This window comes from Aquila chrysaetos, chromosome 7 (assembly GCF_900496995.4).
Source record: "Aquila chrysaetos chrysaetos chromosome 7, bAquChr1.4, whole genome shotgun sequence".
Taxonomy (NCBI): domain Eukaryota; kingdom Metazoa; phylum Chordata; class Aves; order Accipitriformes; family Accipitridae; genus Aquila; species Aquila chrysaetos.
This window is the reverse complement of record NC_044010.1, coordinates 15,541,858-15,557,910: the sequence shown is the minus strand read 5'-3', so window position 1 is coordinate 15,557,910 and position 16,053 is coordinate 15,541,858. Positions and strand designations below refer to the sequence as shown.

At 42.5% G+C, this 16,053-nt stretch overlaps 1 protein-coding gene across 1 annotated transcript in view; it reads left to right on the top strand.

Moving 5' to 3' along the window:
* Positions 1 to 5,992, top strand: part of DCAF6 (DDB1 and CUL4 associated factor 6) — a 113,081-nt gene extending 107,089 nt beyond the window's left edge. The window contains exon 23 of the mRNA XM_041124793.1: positions 5,981 to 5,992. Coding sequence (XP_040980727.1) covers position 5,981 — 1 coding nt within the window. The 3' untranslated portion in view covers positions 5,982 to 5,992. The remainder of the gene's footprint in view (positions 1 to 5,980) is intronic.
* The last annotated feature ends 10,061 nt before the right edge of the window (positions 5,993 to 16,053 follow it).

The following is a 16,053-nucleotide window of genomic DNA, read 5'->3' as shown; positions in this document are numbered from 1 at the left end:
TTGTCTGCTAGGATGTATATAATAACTGAGTTCAGGGTTGTTTTTTCTCTTTTTCATGAGATGAGCATGGTTGGTTCTTTCTGCTGTAAAATGCATGTGTATGGTACCTTCATGCCTCTGTATTTTCTTCTGGTCTGTTAAACATTGCCTACATAGAAATGTCACTGTTAAATGTCTGTACTGCTGATCTGCATCAAGACATTCATGTGATACCTCTCAGCAGAGGTACATTGATGTCAGCTGAATTCCCAATGCATTTCGGCTGTCAGGCTCTTTTCTGTTGTACCTTCAACTTGGGGCCAGGAGGGTAGCAGAGGCAGTGATAAGTGGCAGGCTGGAGTCCAAATTTAGTCTCCTAATGATTTCCTCCTGCATAAAAAGATGGATAATTTAAGATATTGTTTCATGTTCCTTTCTTAACACTTTCTTCAGCCACTTCCAAGCAGTCTTGATACTTTTTCTTTCACAGGGTTAAATTTCAGTCAGAAAGCATTTCAGGCCATATCTTTGGTATCCTCATTTCCCTTGGTGAACAGTAATGTTTCTTCTCACTTTATTTTGCTGTCTTTGCAGTAGCTGGAAGACAAGGCTTGCTGGCGAACAGCTTATTTCCAGGTCTGGTCTTTGATCAGACCCTCTGGAACAACCTCACTACTGCAATTTGAGGTAACTACTGTGGCATGGAAGATGATCAATGGAGCAACAAAAAAATTACTTGTACATAACCACTTGTGATACGTTTCCTTTTCTCATTCTAGTTTCCTCTGTCTTGGAAGGAATTATTGAAGATATCTTATTGTTTTCCTAACTGGTGTATCAGTTTAATAGATCTTAAGGCTTGAAGGTACCAGGATGATCAGCATGTCTGATCCTCCTGCCCCAGACCATGAAATTTTTCATCAGTTTTTAGCCATTGGATCTTGCATGCATTTTTCTCTCAGATATAGACCCATAAAGAATGAGAAGTCATCTCTGTGTTGGAATACTCTTGCTGCAATATTTTAAGGTGTTTTTATTCTTCCAACACCTTATGAGATAGAGAACTGAGCCTGGATTTAACATTCCAGGGATGATCTCCATAAATTGGCACACCAATGCAATTACCTCCCTATTTCCAAGGAATAAAGGATCAACTCTAGATTTCTATAGACAATTAGCTTTTAGAATTACTCTTTCATTACTTGGATTGTATAATGCATGTTTTCTTGGGACAGCTGTAATAAGATTTCAGAAGAAAATGGAATGAGGCAATGCAATTATCACCCATAATTACTCCTTTTGTTCTTGTCTTAGTCAATTCTTGGGGGGAGGGAGGGCTTCTTGTTTAGCGTTTCATAAATTATCTCCTGTTGTAATGGTTTTAAGGCTAAATTTCATTATGTGACTCAAAGTGGTGGAGATGCCAGCAGAAAATAATTTTATTCCTAAAATGATGTATGAAACACAGAGGAAAACTAATACGAAACGTAATGTGTGAGCAAAAAGCTGGTACACAATGATAGCTAAAGAAATGCACACGTTAAAAATAATAATTATGTATTGAATGATGCAGATGAACACCAACTTTACAGCAGAAGAAAAACAAGGTGAAGTATACATGTTGGGTTTATAGAAATGTATACATAATGCCTTTGCATATTATACATGATGATCTCAAAAGACTCTTAAGTGTCTGCAGGACTAGACTCAAGGTATCAGCAACTGTACTCTCAGACATAAATAGTTTTACAAATGCTACCAAGAAGTTGCAAAATGGAAACCACCTGCAGCCACAGCTGGCCAGTGAGAAAAGGTTCCAGATCACGCCATGACTTTTCAAGCCAGCAAGTTAAGGCCAAAATCAGCAACATAAGAATAGGATTTTCTAAGCCTTTTCAACATCTCTGAGCCAGCTGGTCACCTCTCCATCTTTGCTTTCAGCAAAATGGGTCCCCAGAGTCAACACAGAGCTCTTTCAGTGCCGCTAATGTTTTCTCCAGGAAAAACATTCTCATTCCTAAAAAATCCCAGTGGACTTTGTTTATAATTTACAGTAACAGTTTAGCATAAAATTTGTATATTTGCTGGTCTCAAAATACTGAACTCTCAATGATATCACTTGTGTGGCTTGTTGTAGCTACTAATAAGTACTGTTTACTGGAGTCTTATGTGCCTCAGTCATTTTTCTTCAGATGACTGAAGCCAGAAGAGCTCATAAACCATAAGAAAATGGGCTTGGAGAATATTTAATAATCCAAATTACCTTCTTCAAGAGTTATTAGTGGAGAAAACACATTTTCTTGTTAGAAGCTTGCAAAGATACTGAAGGGCTTTGAATGAATCAACAGCCAAATATGAGTTGGCTGTGCAATAGAAGAAAATAAACTCAAGACAAAAAACCATATCCAGTTAAAATTACTTGGATCTATTAATTACTGAGAGGACAAAAGCACTGTAAGAAAATTTCATTTTTTTCTTAACAAATACATTAAGCCAGCTTTTCCATATTATGTTAGTTCTTCAAAACCAAACACTGGGAAAAGTGAGGTGATTGTTTTGTTTCTTTGGGTTTTTTAATTTAAAGGAAAGAATTGGTCCCCAGGGTCTGTGCCTAGGAGATGTGAAACATGAAGAAATTTCAAGAAGGTCATGACCATCTTGCCTTTTACTCACTTTTTTTGTTTAACAGCAATGACACATCACAGAACTATCACTTTGATGGTTTCTGGGACACAGATTGAAAAAGATGCAGGATTATGTTAGGATGGGAAAAAATGGACTGATGTTAACTTTCACTCTGCTGTTAATTGCCAGATAACCTGTTTACATTCTCATTTGCGATGTGCTGTAATTGGAGGAGACAACACTTCTCAATTTCCCCTACAAAGCACTTACTGTGCAGTTCTGTTGCTGCACAGCCTTAGGAGGATGGAACATCCATATGGGGGAGAGGTCGGCATACATCTGAACTACGCTTCCAGGTTGTCTGCAGGCTTTCAGAATGGCAAACCCAGTCCTAAATCTGTGTCTCTTTCAGCATCCAAATGGGTAAGGAAGCAAGTGAAACCAGCAGCACCGGCACTGCTGAGTACCCTCAGCTTCAGCACCTAATCTTCCCCCTGTGAGAAGGGTGATTACTCAGTAAAATGTTAGCAGCTTTCGAACCCAATTCTGTTTTAACTCACATCAACAGAATTGCACTGCACATTTGATTTTTAACTTCACACCAACCATTGGAGTGTTATGGCTGTTGCAGGGATAGGTATTTTGTTGTAGGCAAGTGGATGCTCCCGGATAAGGCGTTTTCATGGTGGCATTTGCTGACTGTGGAGTATTTTTGTAGAAGAAATTATTTATGTTGTGCTTATCTCTGAGGAGCAGTATGGACAGAAGAACCCTTGTTGCATGTGATGTGATGAAAACTGGGCACTTCTGTAGGGGACTGCTGGGTGCAGCACGCAGGGCAGTGTTGAGGTTGTCCGTACGATGCAACGCGAGGGCTGCTGGAAGCAAATGTGTGGTGGGTTTTTCAAAGCAACCCAGAGTCGCCAAACCTACCCAGCTACTTCAGCCCCTTCTCTCCTGCCTAGTGGGGCTGTACCTTACCAAAGTACTCTCTGGCATTGTACGGACTGCTGCAAACTTGAGCCTCAATAAATTCTAGAGAAAGTGTGATGACTAGAGAAAAATCCAGCCTTAAACTATAACTTCTGTCAAGCAGATAGCAAATGCTGTGTAATACTGAGCTTTTAAGACAGTGAAACTGAAAATATTCTGCCCAGATTAAATTTGGGTAAAAGTAACACTTTGTGATTAACTTGGGAATAAACAAGATTTGCTTCATTGTATTTAACATGATTCAATAATGTAATTAAATATTGTTGAGAAAGAATCTGGAGCTTGTCTTAGACAAGAATTGCAAAACAATTGTCAAGTTTAGTGCAAATGGAATAAAACTGTCTTTCTGTGACCTTATATCAATGTAACATCTTACCTACTGATGCACTTCATATAATACAACCTTCAAGTTCAGCAATGTTTCCTGTCTTTGCCTAAACAAGGAGAAAACAAGTAAGTTTTGGAGGGTTTTGGGGTGGTTAAATCTGTATCACTTTCACCTGGGAGAAAGATGGGACTTGAAAGTGGGAGCTGGGAAAGAGGCACACAGGGTTGTGTCCTGTTTAGGAGAAGTGGTGAGTAAAGAAAGTCTGGGCAAGGGGGGAAGGAGCTCACAAGGGTTGTGCCTCTGAGAGGGAAGCTGTGTGATTAAGAATAAGGCAGAAGGAATGTAAATGTATTTTTAGTCGAAATTAGAGCCACCTTTCTAAGTCTATGGCCAAATTAGCTAGGCTCCTCTTACGCAAGGCAACAACTATCTTGGGGACTTAGCCTCATGGTGACAAATGTGCCTGTGAACCAGTTAAAAAGCACAGTCATGTATTGTTGAATTTGAGTGTTGTACACGCAGGGGTTTTCTTCTGTTTTTACTATCTCCAGAAGATCCACAAGTCAAAACTTGTGGAGAAATAAAGAGTAAACCAGCATGTTATTTCTAGATTTCCTGAACTGAGGAGCTATGCAGGAATATTCAGATTTCTGTGGGCTGGGAATGTCAGCTGGGAGCAGGGGAGCTGCTCAAATGTGACGCACGGGAGCTATTTAGAGCACTAAGAAGCTGATAGCTGCACAGCTAGTGGCAAGGAATTTGCAGTGTGGCTGTGGATGAAAATTACCATGTGCATGGAGTAGGCAGAATATTGCTAAACTGATTACAAACAGAAATTCTGAGCGAGTTGCAATCCGTTCAGAAGAAAGAAGTTGCTAGTGCCTGAGGCAAGAAGTACTCAACCAGGCTAGGGTGCCAGCATGGACCTGCTAGTGGTTGCCTCTCCACTTGGCGAGGGTGTCTCTGGTTTCCTTGTGCTAGCCTGTCTGCACGGGTTTTTTTCCTGTTATTCAACAGGTGCTTCTCAGTGTTATCAAAAGATGTTTAGAACAGAAATATGCTCTCCAGAAGTTGAGAATAAATGAGGTTACAGGTCTTTCTCTGGAAAGGGAATTGACAGCTGTATAGTCCTAATGCAGCTGTCGTGAACCACAGAGTTCCCCAAGCAAAGATAAAAGCCCAGCCCACTACCTATAAAAATCACTAGTAAAGTGTTGTTTGGGGTTTTTTTGGTGTGTTTTGGTTGCTTTTGGTTTTGGGTTTTTTTTTTAACTTCTGTGGGATTAGAGGATGTATTGCTCCATTGGGGGTGGGGAGACAGAGCTTTGCTGGCCCTGGCTTCTTTTCTAACTCTAAATCAAAAGACTTTTTCAACCTTAATTTGCAGGAGGTGAGCCTACTTCCTCTGAGCTGAGAAAATCTGACCGATCTCTGGTCTACATTTGGACAGTGCGGACTTTGTCCTCCTTGTACTCCACCCAAGTGTCCATCATTTTAGTCTGAGCTACTGACTTGATGTTAGTATTGGATTCCTGCTGTCTGCAGAAAGGCAGCTACAGAGCAGCTCTTTCTGAAAGGACAAACATATCCCTATGGTTCAAAAAGTTCTCTGCTAGGACAAGGCAGTTAACAAAACAGTTAATGATGTTTTACAGGCCTCCCAAGCCAAATGATTTCAGACTATGGGTTGATACTGGAGGAAGCTAAGGCTAATTAGCTGGTATTTTGGTAGTCTGCTCACCTTCATTTTTTCTACATCCTACTAGGTAAGAGTATCCAGATGATGATACTACTACTAACAATACTTTTAAAGCCTTCTCAAAGTGCTGGTTTGGCTCAAGAGCTGAATGTTAGGAATTGCTGCTCTTCTACCCTTACTGCAGGTTTGCAGCCAGACACCCACCTTCTTTGTGGAACAGTTAATGGCTTTAAATGATGTTGGAAAATATGAGAAGCAATCTTTCTCAACTGGCCTAATTAGAAAAATAAGCAATAAGTCTACAACATTTGGTTGTGAAATCTGTTGCCCAACTCGGTTGAGCTGCTTAAACTGAGGGGAAGGAGTGTAAAAGCTGAACTACCACTTGCATTTTAGTTATCACACCTTGGATGTAAAAAGTCAGGATAGTTTAATCCAGTTTTGTGGGAGAAACAGATGAGAAGATGCGAAGCAAATGGCTGGAGGTACAAAGCTCTCCAGGGCTTTGGAGATGGGCTAAAGAGAGATGAATTTGGCAGTTAGCAGCACAGAGCTGCTAGGTGAAGTTAGAGAGTGAGAGGGCTCCAGTGAGAAAATGTAACAAGTAAAAGATAGGGGAAACACTGATGCTGGCTGGAAAACAAACAGCAAGTTGCAAAACTTGAGATCCGTCAAGTTGGAGCAGTCTGTGAAGCAGACAGGATAAAAAGAGCAATTACTGACAGCCAGGGAAGGAAATGTTCATGGAAGTGGCAGAACAATCAGGTGAAACAACCCCAAAAATGTCTCCTTTAACTTAGCAGTCGCTGTTGAAGTGTACTGGAGGAAAACCAGGAAGCGAGTTGTCAGAGAAGACAAGGTCCCACGAACAGACAGCTTGCCTGAGACCTATGGAGACAGCTTGAGGAGATATGATCAATTTTGTTGTCATGGAGGCACCAGCTAATTCACTGAAAGTCAGAAAGGTAGAGTGGGAAGAACAGCAATTTTTCCAAGATTAGAGAAGTACAGCACTTGTAGCCAAAGAAGATAAAGCAGTTAAAAATAATGGAGAGAATGCTAGTACATGAAAAGCAAAGGAAATGAAGGCACAGTTTAAGAAGAGTGCAAAATGGATTACCTTCCCCCGAGGTGTTGCAGAGACAAAGCTCTTAGCACAACTGACATCTTTGTAGAAAATTGAATCTCCTGAAAGCTGGGAATAACACCTAGCAAATCACAAATTGCTAGAAAAGAACTGCTTTACTGGGTTTCAAGAATAACTAGCAATACCCTAATGTATGGACACCGGAATGGCCAGACTGTCAGAGGGATCTATTCCACTTCCTACCACCCCCCAACTCTCTTAAGATACTGGAGCCTCCATCTGCTCTTCACAATAAAGAAAAGCAAAAACCTGTGGTTTTCCTTGGCAGGAGTAGAAATTCTACACTGAAAAGCAAATGTTCTCTGCCTCCTTTTCAGAGTGATGCTGGTGGGTAGGACCAGTCTCTGATTAATTAAGAACTACCAAGATTAGTTTCAGAAGTTAAGCATGCCTTAAGAAAGAACCACTATCACCATCAGAGCTTGTACCAAGGATACAACCCAAAGTGAACATCTCATTCTGTGATATCCTCCAAATCTTTGTTACAGCTGCCCCTTTCAACAGCTTCTCTATGAGGAGTGCTTCTTTTCTTCTGCTGCTTTTGGCACAGGATTTCTTTGTTTTTAAAGTCTTGTGGGTATCCAAACTTGCCAGCAAGTAACATGGACATTAGAAATATATAGGGCCTTTACTCTTTAAATAACGAAAGACACAGAGAAAACTGCAGCATTACCTTTAAGCTTCATTTGCCTCACTGTGGCTAAGGTTAATGGTACTACGAGGATACAAGGTCTTAATTGCAGAGTTTTAAAAATCCTTTGATAGTCCAACAGAGAGGGGCAGTAGCAGAGATGCCAGACTTTCAGTTTCACCATTCTCCTTTTCCTCACTAGCTTTTCCTTCCCAGAAAGGAACATCTTCCTCTCTAGAGTGACGGGCGCTTCTGTAACTACTGAGGGGTCACTTTATTTCCAGAGCATTTCCCTTCGCAGTTTGAGGGTGCTGCTCCAGAGCCCACATCTGCTTGGCCTGCGGGTCTTGTTCCTTCTCCCTGCCTGCCTGGCAGCTGCCTGCTCCTTGACTGCAGCACAGGCTATGACTGCAGAAATGAGGTAGGAGTGGAGAACCGCAATGCCTCCTGTAGCTTTTCAAAAGCTCAGAACGATTTGTCACTTGTGCAAATAAACATCTGACAGAAACATATGGCTAAGAATGAGCAATAGCCCCCTACGCTCGCTCACATGGGAGCTGGCAGGGCTGCTTGATGTACGGAAGAAAGAAGGAAGGGGAAATAAATTTCTTTAAGACTAGGGAATTAAAATGTTCTCAAAAGTGGTCTGTGCAAAATAGCTGCCAGTTCCAACTGTTTGTGCATGTTGTTTCTCCCTCTCTCAAATTCTGTCTCTCCTAGCCCCCCGCAGTCTAACTATTCCAGGAACCAAGCAGTCACGTACTCAATTTCTCCATCGTGTTGTACCTTGCCTTTGAGCTGATGATCCTTGCCCCGCCATTCTGTTGTGTTGACTCATCACTTCTGACTGCCTGCTGTCCAGATGCAGAGTGTGCCAGTCATCTTCCTCCTGTGAGTTTTGCCCAAGCATCCAAAATTTTCTGAGTCTTGGTGGGACAATTATGGTCTTTTTTTGTATAAATAGTAATGGTCTTCAGTGGGACTATGAGAGAGAACGGCTGAGATTCAAGCAAGAGGTGTACGACAGCTTTATCTCAGCAATTCTTATCACAGGATTGTCCCAGAGACTCTTCCAAGGTTCTGAGGAGAAGATGCTGCTGGAGCCAGTGGGCAGCCCCAGCCCACAGGGAAAGACACGAGGATCCAGGCAATATCCAGCACCAAAATTCCACTCCACATGGCTCCTCTCCTTCTCCCCATTTTATCTCAGGTGCTAAAAGGCTAATTTATTTTTAGGCTAGTTTTCCTAAAAATGCAGAAAATGTTCGGGGCCATCTAAACTGAGATCTACAGTACAAGGAGAAAATGTCAGCTGGGAGTCATGGGAAAGTCCTGGAGGTGGAGGCTAGAAAGAACATCATTTTTGTCAGCGACTCTAAGTGGTCCTTCTGAGCAGTGGATGGAATGCCTGCTTACACCATTCCCTTTTTAAATCTCTATTTATAAACTGGTGGAGGGAGCGAGACTCTGAAACTAGGTACTCCAATCTGTTCTCCAGAGTGGTACCTCTCTGCCAATGCCCTGACAGGACAGATGGTAAATTAAGATCTGACGCTACGGGCATGTGAAATATGAGGGTATCAGGGGAGAATCACATAGCCCCTTTACAACTGGTTATTCAGGATGTAGCATTTTCTCCCTCCTGCTGTGAGTGATGTTGATCAGAGAGTTACTCAAAGTTGTTTTCTTTGAAATAACCCGGTATTTCAGGGGTTTTGCACAACCTCAACTCCCAAGTCAACCATGCCTGAAGTGACTGCCTTCAGAAGACTCTTTCCCTGCCCAGTTGAGTCTGCTGAATCTCCAGCACCGTGCATACCTGGTATCAACATGAGGTCTGAGCAACCACCATGTCAACACAAAGAAAGAAAACAATAAATAAACAACAATGCAGTCAAAAATAAGGCAGGAGCACAGTATAGCTTTTTAGGCTGTTTTATTTAATCTTCCTGATTCAGACCTTGAATTCCTGGGTGCACTTATTTAAGATTTCAAACTCCAGATCAATGTTCTGTATCTGTTTTCTATAGCCTGTTCTTGGTGTATGGTCTGTATTGTTCCTAAGGAAGATATCTGCCCGCCTATTGCACCTGATGTTTTCAACCTTGGGATGACAAACTTCTTTCTGGTTCCCCAGTAGAAGCCAGGACCACACTCTCTGTACCTTTAATCTGCTGAGATAGCAACAATTCTTCCTCCCAAATATAGGGTTTTGATGCCTTTCTCATTTCACAACAGTTGTATAATGCAACTGCTTCATTTTGATTTATGGAAAGTGAGCACAGAAGGATGGAGCTCCTGTACAATGCAGTGGACCTCCCTCGAAATGCAGAAAAACTGTACTCTCAGTTCAGTGTGTGAAGTAATGAGTTTCAACATTGACAAAAGAAGAGAAACTCACACCTGCAAGATCAGGTAAGATGGGCTAGGTTTACAAAGAAATGTAACATGCATCTGTATGACTAATTAAAAGCTACAATAACACAAAGTTTCGACTTAACCAAACATAAATAATTATGTCATCAAATTCAAAAATAGGTCTTTTAACTAACTTGTAATCAGTGCGATTCCAATAAAGAAGGTACAAACATCCCATAATTTTCACCCACACTTCCACCTGCTTAAAATCCACCAGACCTGAGGACTTGCAGTGGAAGTTTAAGGGCTGTTTGGGGTGTTTGCATGACCCTGGGGTCTGAAGTATTCCAGGCACCTGTGTCCCAGACTTCTCAATGCTCATTAGGTATGCTGTGAAATATTAACTGGCAGGAAATCTCATGGAGTTGGTGGAGAAACTGTATCTTGGTTTCAGGCCAGACTAAATTTAGGAAAATTTCTGAATGAAACAGACTCGTCCATTTTTCAGAATAACCATCAGAAGTTTAGCTTTTGGGAGACATTGTTCCTGATCATCCTTCACAGCTGAACTGATATCCCTGGTAGAACATCACCACTTTACCTTCTTGTTTCTTTTTTTTTTTTTTAAACCCTAGATCTAAGTAACTTTAAAATTGTTGTTATTTTTAAGGGTATTTATTTAACAATTCATTTCATGGTGGAAACCCCTTCATATCAGATACTTCTGAAGATAGGCTCTTCTGTCAGCCCAGTTCAGTCTCCAGAAAAGGCTTCTTCTTTTTGATGAAAGTTGTATTTTCTGTTTTTGAATAAATGTAAAAGTGCCTTTCTGTAACTCCTTTTAATCTTGCTGGAGGTATAAAATGGGATATAAGAAGAAATGTAATTAATTTTACTCTAGACGCTAGATTTAGGCAGTCATGTTGCAAGTGTGTTGACTTCAGCTATGAGCTAAGTTTAACACATGAAGCACGTCCGTTTGATGATGGCCTCCTCTTTCCCCTTCCCCTCACTGCTGTTGGATTCACCACTGTCCTCTATGCTGGGGAGATGTATGTAAGCCCTGGCAGTGACAGCAGCGTGGCTTACCTCCACAGTAGGTGTTAAGGCAAGATAGCTATGATCCCCTCCCTGCCCATCCCCTGCAGCCAGGCTGCTGTTGGACGTGGATTAGGAAGCAAGTGCTCTGGCAAAGTGTTTTCTTTGACAATGACAGAGAGGAGATGTTGCAGGAAGAGGGAAATCAGTTTCCCTTTTCGGAGTATTCTAATGAATGACCAACAATTTTTGCACGGTCTCACTTCCATGAGATGCTAAAGCTGGCCCAGAAGCCACAGCAGCAAGGACGCAGTGACAGCCCAGCCGCAGTGGCAAGGAGCTCGATGGCAGCTAGTTTCCACTGCTCTGCCTGTGCTGAGCTCTGCCTGAGCTGCCAGGCTGCTCCTGGTAACCAGCCTCACTGACAGTCTGCTCACAAATCTGTGTGTTTTGGGGTCTGCAGCATCAAAGTAGCTTTAGGTTGTCAGTCTGTAAGCCAGCAACAGATCTATAGATGAATGGACTGCAGGCTTCATGGGTCCATAGGCAATGACACTGAGGAAATAACATGCTGCAGGCAGCACTATGCTTAGCTCTGCCTGTCAGCTTCAATTTTAGCTCTTTAATTTCCTGTGGCTGCAAATGATGGTGAAGGGCTGTGCTATCATTTAAAGACTCTGCCTTATACTACGTGTTTTTTTGGAATGGAGATTGTAATTTTTTTATATCCATCCTTAGGATCTTGATCTGCTGCTGCTCCTTGACTAAAGTCTTTAGAAACCTTCCTACATTAAAAATAGTAATTTTTATTAAGATTTTTTTGTTATAGTCAAGGGGCTTTGAAGACCTGAAGAAAATCACTTGCTGCCTTCTAATCCAATAAATGTTGGGAGCCATTGTGTTTTACCTCTAAAATTCACTACTAAAGAAAAGAAATAGGAATTATGTTGGGCCTGTCATATTTGATTGTACTGGGCATATGCATGTAGCTATTTAGATGAGGTGTGTTTGCATTTGTTCTCTTTCTCCTTACTGTCTGCTAATCAATCCATTGGGTTATGTGAAATGGATAAAGTGGAATCTTACATCTGTTGTGAAATGAAAGCCAGTGGCCAAAACACTGGACCGCTCTTTAGAGCGTTTTAAAGTCTACCCTGCCACCAGAAAGGGTAAAATGGATTTTTGATGAGCCCTTGTTTTTCTCTGGAATATTTACATGAATAACAACTACTTTATCTTCACATCAAAAAATCAGATGTTTTGACACTGAGTAAGCCATGCTGGAGATGATTCATGAGCTTTTTACTTCAGTATGACTATTGTTGCATCCTGACTTGCACTTACCATTTGAATTTGAATTCTCCTAGCTGCATCATGGTAGAAATCATCCCTTTGTCTTGTGTAAGATCTTAGAAAAAGAGGGATATTCCAGTGTAATGAAAAAGCATTATTTTCAGTGATGACAAAGCCAATAATAACACCCTTACCTAATCCTTTTATATGCTTGGGAGGGTTTGCTGAGAGTTACAGCCTTTACTTGACTAGCTGTGTTCTGGGCAGGAGAAGATGAAAGTGGGAAATTGTCTTGTAAAAACACATGGAAACACATGTCCCCAAGAGAAAATTTAAGGCAAAGAGGATTTTCAAAGTGTAAACAAAGGCATGAATCATTGCCGATGGGTGTTAAGCTTCATGACTGCTTTTTACTTTCATTTGCATAGCTGCACTTTCGGGCTGACTCTAGGTGACTAGATACAATCTTTCTAAACCCTACATTTTCCTCCTGTAGATGAGGCTCCATATCAGAGCATTGCTGATCTAGTGTTTAATGAGGAAAAATATTTAGCAGTCGTGATATAACTGCTTACCTCACTCTTGCTGTAGTAGTAATATTTGTATTAATATATATTTTTGTACCAGTTTTATACAGGTTGGAATGAAGATCCTGCAGGATCAGGGCATTGACACAGAAGAGGTAGAAACTCTACGGACACTGAGCAGTGGATGTTTGCCGAATGCTTTCAACTACAAATATGATAAAGAATACAAAAGTAGGTATGTTCATTTAATGCTGCAGGACAGAAAGTAGCTTTTCAAACAGCTTTCCTTACAAAATGCTGAAAACACTGCAGGCTGCAGAAAGCAGATGGTTTAATAATTGACCCTGTCTCTCTGTTGCATTCAATTGTGATATGCTGGACTCTGTATCCTTTACACCATCCTTTTCTCTATTGCTGAACATCTTGACCTGCAGTCTGAAAAGCAAAGAGGTAAAAGAAGGCTTGTGAAAAGCAGAAAAGAGAGAAATAGTTTTTCAGTGAAACAATTAGAATCAGTTTATTTTTCCCTGACATTTCACAAATTGTGATTTTAGAGCTCGGAATTTCTTGCCTCTTGTTCAGTTCTCTCTTGATGGAGTGGGATGAGGCTCACATGATACAAATGGGGATGCTATCATGGGTATTTTCAGTGTGAGTTTTTAAAAACAGTTATGAATAAAAATCCCTTACTATTGCCATTGATGGGAGACACCCACATACTCAATAATCCATCAGATGTGGTGTGTTTGTGAGAAGTTGACCCAACTGGGAGTTATGGGGTGTTGACTGAGGCTGCTGACTGTAACTCTGGAAGCCTGGGCATGTTTGAGAGTCTGCCTGCACTGGGACTGAGTGATACCTCCTGCTGCGGGAGGGTCACACTCTTCAGGAGTGATCGAGACCGAGTGAGTTACACAATGGTGTGCACTGATAACAGCTGCATGTTGCCCTCCGTGTGCTGAGCAAAGCTCCTTTGTTACAGAAAGTAAAAAATCCACTTCAGAAATATTGGAGAGGATTCCGTAGCAAATCTTAGATGCTGAGTCCCTGAGCCTGTGAAACCCAATGCTTTGCTACAGGTTTTAATCAATTCAGTGTTTATTCAGAAAGAGGCATAAATCCAGTGCCCCTAAAAACTAACAAAATTTTTGACTAGGACTCAAGGTCAAGTCTCAGTTAGCTTGTACGTCTGGAAATGCCTCAGCCAGAGTTTGCATGTACATTCCCCCATCCACACAGTATTAATCATACTCCTGCCATCCCAGCAGGGTGCTAGAGTATCTCTGCATTTCCCAAGCATAAATTTTTTTTCTTTCCCTTCATATTCTCCAAGTCCACACACTATGGACTGACCCCCACAGCTATACCTAGCAAGTTTATCACCTTCCTCTCTATGGCGTTTTCCTGAACACTGTGGATCTAGAACAGGCTGTAATGTAATACTTGGCAGACTCACACTCACTGTAAAACAAAACTTTGTTTACTCTTGTTATTGGAAAAGCTTTTAAATGTGATCACTCAAGACTGACAAAGTAGAAGGCAAGCAAAAGAGTATCTCATATCTGCTGTTTAAAATCACTTATCTTCAAGTCATCCTGAATTTTTGTACTTGACAACTTTTGAAGTTTGAGGGCAAAATGCCTACTCTATTGGCACCCAAATTATTTCTTCATCAGTAAATCTGAAGTGTTTATTTCCACCATATATATATCTTGACATTCCTGCTAATACTGGTGACAGATAAAGGCCATTGCTGAGTCTCTAGGAATGCCTTGTGCTAAGGTGATGAGATTAAAAGTGAAAAAAAGACATGGGCTGTAAGGAGCCTCTTCCCCTTCTTTACATGTGCTGCAGAGTGATGCCACCTGCATCAGGTCACAGATGTCAGTGCAGATGGTGTGTCACCTTACGTAATCTGGCAGAGGCCATACAATAGTAGGACACTTCGTCTGGGTCAGGTTATACAACAGAGGATGTGTTTGAGTCTGATGGCACCACCCAGCATCCGGACTGGGGCCTGTGTCCCCTGTGTCCAATGTGAATTACAAGGATTCAGGGAAATGGGGACCTCTTGCAGTTAATAGATTAAAATACTTAAGCTCTCCAACACAAACAATCACAAGTAAATAAAGAACAAAACAATGCACAAAGAATGACAGTAAAAGGTGGTGGCAGTGGCAAGTTCAAGACAAGGAGGTATTTATCCCCAGGCTGGGTAATGATGCTGTGAAGCTCCCTGCTGCAGGCTGTTACGGATGCTGATGCTTTAGACAGGGTCTCTGTAGCCAGGAAGACCATTTCTGAGCAGACTCCTCCTGTGTACCATCACTAACTAAAATACTCTTAATCTACATAAGGTAATTAGGCTATTATCAATACTAAATTACTCGTGGAGAGGTGTGCTCATTTCTTACTAATGACCGTCTTCACCTTTTTCTAGCGTTCTTATTTCCGATCACTCTGACTAAAGCCCACCTGTTCACCTACAGCTTTTTGTCATACTTTATGAAGCTGCTCCTTTTATTTCAATTTGAAATTATTTCTAACGGTCTCTTGTACCACATAACATACCAAGGTCTACTAAAGGAATTAAGATTAAATTAAGTCACCAGAGCCTATTTTATTGTTATGCTAAGGGGCTGGAAATCAGTCTCTGTAAGGAATGTCAGGGAAGCTGCTCTGGACAACCTGTGGTGAAAGTCTGCTGAAGAAAAGCAAACTGCTGAACGTGGACTTGTAAACCAGGCTCCTCTTGGCCAAACCGGGACACCTGACTAGCCTCACAACCACTTTTCCTTCCTGGTGCTGTCCCCTTCTCTTTTGATCAGCTTATACTTTCTGAAAATTCCCAGCTCAGACCACCTGCTGGCGTCGGTACGGCTTTTGTCTCACATGGTCCTCCGGGGATGAGGGCCCTCTCCCTCGGGTCTGCCGAAGAGCCGCCCTCCCCCTCCAGCAGGCTGCCCTCTCTCTGCTCCGCCTGCCACCAGCGGAGGCCATTTTCTCTCCCTCTCCGGCGCTTCTCGCCCCCCACAACCTTCCCCACCGCAGCCGCGGGGGAGGAAGGCAGGCTGCGCAGCCGCCGGGCCGCGGCCCCCTCCCGCAAGCCCGGAGCCCCGGGGCCGCCCGCTGCCGTTGCCGCGGCGCCGGAGACCTGCACCTGCGGGGGGGGGGGGGGGGGGGGGGGCGCGGCGGCCGTTGGGCGCGGAGGAGGGGCGCGTGCCGCGGGCGCGGCTGGCGCGGCTGGCGCTGCCATCTTGCGGCCGTTCGCCGGGAGCGACCGTTACTTCGCAACCGTCATCTCTGTGCCGGCGTTAGCCCCCACGGCCTCAAACGGCCACCGCGCTCCTCTGGCGTCACGGCCACGGCGGGATGCCGTGTGCTCCGGCCATTTACCTTGTGGCCTCGAAAGAGAAAGCACTGCCTGAGGACACT